Here is a 4,651-nt window from a genome sequence, read left to right as displayed (position 1 = left end):
AATAATAATAATATATAAATTATTATAACTTCTTGACAGTTTATATTAAATGGTATAGATTCGTTTGTCTGTTTCCAGAGAGTAGTAAATTAAGACTAACAAGTACATATAAACTGATAAGTTTAATTATTATTTAGGGATAATAAATTATTATTTAGGGATTGACTTTCTGCTCTATCGTGACCAGTTTATAGTTACTTCTTTCTGTTCTTCCTTTAGTTTCAAGTTAAACTTGGTTTATATTTGTGCCATTGTACCTCAAAGACCCTAAGATCATCTTCTGTCTCCAACATTGTATAATTGCTAAAACTTTTGCTTTACTTTCTAACTTCTCAGATGCTCTTTTGCTGATTTCCTTGGAATTCCACCTAGTTCTTATGCAGCATGGGGACTCAAAGATACCTTTAGAGGACTTTGCATGTAGACTTTGGAGGCATTTCCCTGCAGTTCCTCCTTTATCTGTGATTCTGTTCCCTGCATTCCAGGACTTCACTGTACTCAGAACCTGGTGTTCTCAGGCCAGGGAGTCATTAGTTTCCATCTTGTAATCTATTTCCCACACTGTGAATTAAATTCATTCAGGTCTAGTCTGCAGACTTGCTTACCAGTGCCTTAGCCAGATGTTTTATGTACAGTTTGAGACACCTACACATAGTCTTACATTTAATTATAATTTTCTACATCCTTTTTCTCTTTCCTCTGGATTGATAAATAATAATCATTTCATTTTAAATTTTCTTTTAGGAGCGTAGAGTGGCAGCTCTCCAAGAACTTGTCCGTCTCCTGAGACCTGGTGGGCAGGCCCTCATATATGTCTGGGCAATGGAACAAGAATATAAAAATCACAGATCCAAGTACCTTAGAGGAAGCAAAACTTGCCTGCAAGATAAAGAGGAGATAAACAATGTCATAGCCGCTGAGGGATTGCTAGTAAATCAAATGTCTGGTGAAAATAGTGAAGACCTAGAATCTTCTGTTTCCTCCACTGATAATATCAAGGAGGAAGGATGTAAGCCAAGGAAAGTTCCTAATTCTGAGCTTCCTGTTCATACAAACCGGACTTCTTTTCATTCCCAAGATGTGCTGGTTCCATGGCACCTCAAGAGAAATCCTGGTAAAGACAAAGCCGTTGAGCCCTTTGGCTTAGCAGGATGCCCTGACCCATGTCCTGTGTTTCATCGTTATTACCATGTTTTCTGTAATGGAGAATTGGAGGCTTCCTGCCAGGCTCTGGGTGATGTTAACATTCTGCAGAGCTACTATGATGAGGGGAATTGGTGTGTTGTTCTTCAAAAGGTCTGATCTGAACATATCAGCTGTAAAGAAAAAGAAATACCTATCTGTTTCTTCGAAGGAGGATAAATTATCCCTTTAAATAATGAGGAAGCTTTGGGAGACATTACCAAAGGAAAACTGAGAGCAGAGATTATAGAGGTAACATTCTATCTGCAATTTTTGGCTGACTTCATAAACATAGGTTCCTCTTACATGCCTTATAAATATGATGTTGAAAAGTGATTGGCATTAACTTGTGAAAGGTCTGTGATCTTTGTGTAAGTGTACAGCATTTTGAGCTAAGCTTTTCTTATAAAGTGTTTATAAAGATCCTAAACTATGTAAGATCAAAATGAAGCAATTATGTAACCTTTTAAATGACTTGGAAGATTCCTGGACAACAGGACACTATCTGAAGTGTTATCTACAACTAATTGTTCCGAAGAAAATCATAGCAACTTTCTCCCCCCCCCCATCTTTCCAGCACACTGGATGCCCAGTAAAACTTTAGCCACGTATTTCTCAGGATTAATAGAAACTTCATTCAACAGATATCCATTAAACTCCTACCATTTACTATTAAGTACTAGGAATGAAGCTGTAAGCAAGTAAAGGAGGTTGGGTTGTAGCTCAGTGAAAGAACAGGTGTTTCTAATTGAAGCCCTGGATTTAATGGCCATCACCACAAACAAACATAGCAGCAGAAAACAAGAGCAAAGTCCTTCCTAGGAAGCTTACTTTCTGGGAGGTGAGGCTGACAAAAGCAAACAAATAAGTTAATATTATGTTCCTGGTAATCATAAACGACAGATAAAAAAGTAAATTGGAGGCTGAAAGGGGTATTAACCTATGAGAAAAAGGTTACTTTCTAATGGCTGAAATAACTCCCAGTCCTGACTGATGAATTGTCAGGAACTACTACTGTTCCTCATCTGTTGGTTTAAGTTCTAAAGACAACTCAAATAGTTCTCTTTAACAGTTAAATTGCAAACGTTAAAATGTTATTAGCCACACCAAACTTTGCTCTTTCAGTCACAATTGACTGTTTTTTCTTATTCTTCATTTGTTCCAATCTAGGAAGAATGGAGGTATTTTTATCTAGTCCGTGAAACCAAAAGTCTGTTCTTGGAAAGTACTACTAAAATTGATCAATATCTAGCCAGACTGAATTGACTAAGAAGAAACTTTTATAATTTTTTAATTGACTCAATCAAAAAAACATAGTTAAAAGCAACATGTACATGCTTTAAGACCATAACTTGATTTAATAAACATTATAATTAACAAATTAAAAATTACAGTAAGACACTCTCAAATGAGACTTCTATTTGAATGTACAATTTTCTCTTTTCTATTTATGAGAGAGAATCTCATGTGTCCACTTTGGTCTCAATCTAAGTACCCAGTTCTCTGCTTTCACCTCTCCAGACCTGGTATAACAACAGACCTGGTAACACAACAGCCTAAGAATAATGTTTATATTGAAAAAATTAAAATATTATTTATATATTAAAACAGTGGTTCTCAACCTGTGGGACAGGACCCCTGGTAGCCAGACCACACTTTCACAGGAGTTGCATAAAACCATTAGAAATATATATTTATATTAGTATTCATAACAGTATCAAGATTATAGTTATGAAGTAGTAATAAAAATAAATTTATAGTTTATTTTTATATATATTCCTACAACAGGAAGGGCAGTATTAAATAGTCAGAGCAGTGGAAAAGATAAGAACCACTCTATTAAAAGAACATATGCCCCAGTAAGATGCTTAGTTGATAAAGAGCAAGTTCCAGGACAGCAAGGGCTACACAGAGAAACCCTGTCTCGAAGAAGAAAAAATAGAAAAGAAAAAGCAAAGTTAGCTTGTCCTAAATCAAAATTTGAATATGTTGTTTGTGAACCTAAGTTTCTAAGTAAACAAGTTAGCCATGTTTGATTGGCCATAAGAAGAAAAATTTTAAAGTATATATCGGCTCTTTAGGCTAATTTGAATATTTCTTTATTTTTGGATATTTTAGAATCTTAAAGGCAGGCATAGTGTCATACCTATAGTATTAGCTGCTCAGACGCCTGAGCACCAGAGGTCAAAACTGGTTAGGGTTACATAGTGAGACCCCATCTAAAAGTAAAACAGAAAAATAAGAGACATTTCTTCTTTGTGTCATTTCCATCATTTCTTCTCCTTTGAAATGGCATCCTTGGGTCTCAGTCATGAGTATCGTTAAGAAATAAGTTCATTGTCCCTGGAGGACCTAATTTCGACTTACTGCATGTTTTCTCTCCATAGAATTAAGAAGTGTTTGTAGGTTTTTGTTACTTCCCATTTCCAACAGCTTCAGGCTGTCTACCCCCACTATTGGGATTGCCGTTTCCTTGAGACTAGAGAACTGCCACTGTGAACATCTTGGTGGCCTTCTCCTAAAGTCTTTAGTAGATAATTTTTAATTATCTACTAACAATTATCTAATAAACATTGTTATAAGCTAAGAGAAATATAAACTCTAGCTTACAATTAGAATTTTTCAATTATCACTATAATTCTAAAAAATTATCTTTAGTTAATAAAGGAAATGATCTCAAGTTTTATTAGAATATTAAGATACTGTGATGTATTTTGTCTCATATGTCAGTCTTTTATTGTATACCAGCTTTTGAATGAAAGTGTCTGGTGGATGAGAGGAGCAGTGATTTGATTAGAAATATTGGCTGTCTGCCTATCATTTTAAAATTTTATGATTTTGGATATAAGCAGTTCAAATTAGAACCCTGTGAATTTAAAAGGCTAAGAAATAATAACGGGACTATGTCAATTTGATTCATGTTTTCCATACTTGAAGAATTTTAACTGAAAATTTGAAAATATAAATTCTTATAATCTTACGGGGGCTGTGAACATGCATTGCTTTTTTAGCTTCTGACTTCCTACACACCATTGTGGCTATGTCTGACTTGAAATAAATTTTTCTTCTGTGCTGTGTCAGCCTCATGACCTGAGCAACTAATGGTTTCTCTTTCATTCCAGTTTGTAGATCGCTCTTGTTCAAGTACACACTCCATCATGTGAACCAATCTAACAAATACCCGTTTTACAATAAATATACATTCTGTTGGTTAAATTTTTCTAGAGAACCTCATCTAATACAATAATAAAACAGTGTAACAAGTACATACATATCATATTTATACTGTGTTAAGTATTAGAGGTAAACTAAAGACCATTTAAAGTCATAGGAATATGTGTGCTAGATACATTTAAATTTTACTTTATATAATGGATTTGAGTTTCTTTGGATTTTGACCTCTTCCAGAGGTTCCGGAACAAATCCCCCCCCCCACGTGTAGATAATGAGAGTTGCTTCCAGTTGGAAA

The 4,651-nt window shown here is 34.8% G+C and overlaps 1 protein-coding gene across 2 annotated transcripts in view; it reads left to right on the top strand.

Moving 5' to 3' along the window:
* The window catches only part of Alkbh8 (alkB homolog 8, tRNA methyltransferase), a 65,193-nt gene extending 60,917 nt beyond the window's left edge, over positions 1-4,276 (top strand). For both annotated transcript variants that reach the window (XM_005346813.2, XM_013346106.2), the window contains exon 12: positions 745-4,276. In XM_005346813.2, the coding sequence (XP_005346870.1) occupies positions 745-1,302 (558 nt within the window). In that variant the 3' untranslated portion in view covers positions 1,303-4,276. The remainder of the gene's footprint in view (positions 1-744) is intronic.
* The last annotated feature ends 375 nt before the right edge of the window (positions 4,277-4,651 follow it).

Source organism: Microtus ochrogaster, chromosome 5 (assembly GCF_000317375.1).
Source record: "Microtus ochrogaster isolate Prairie Vole_2 chromosome 5, MicOch1.0, whole genome shotgun sequence".
NCBI classification, from domain to species: domain Eukaryota; kingdom Metazoa; phylum Chordata; class Mammalia; order Rodentia; family Cricetidae; genus Microtus; species Microtus ochrogaster.
Note: the sequence above shows the minus strand (reverse complement) of the source record. Positions and strands in the feature narration are given on the sequence as shown.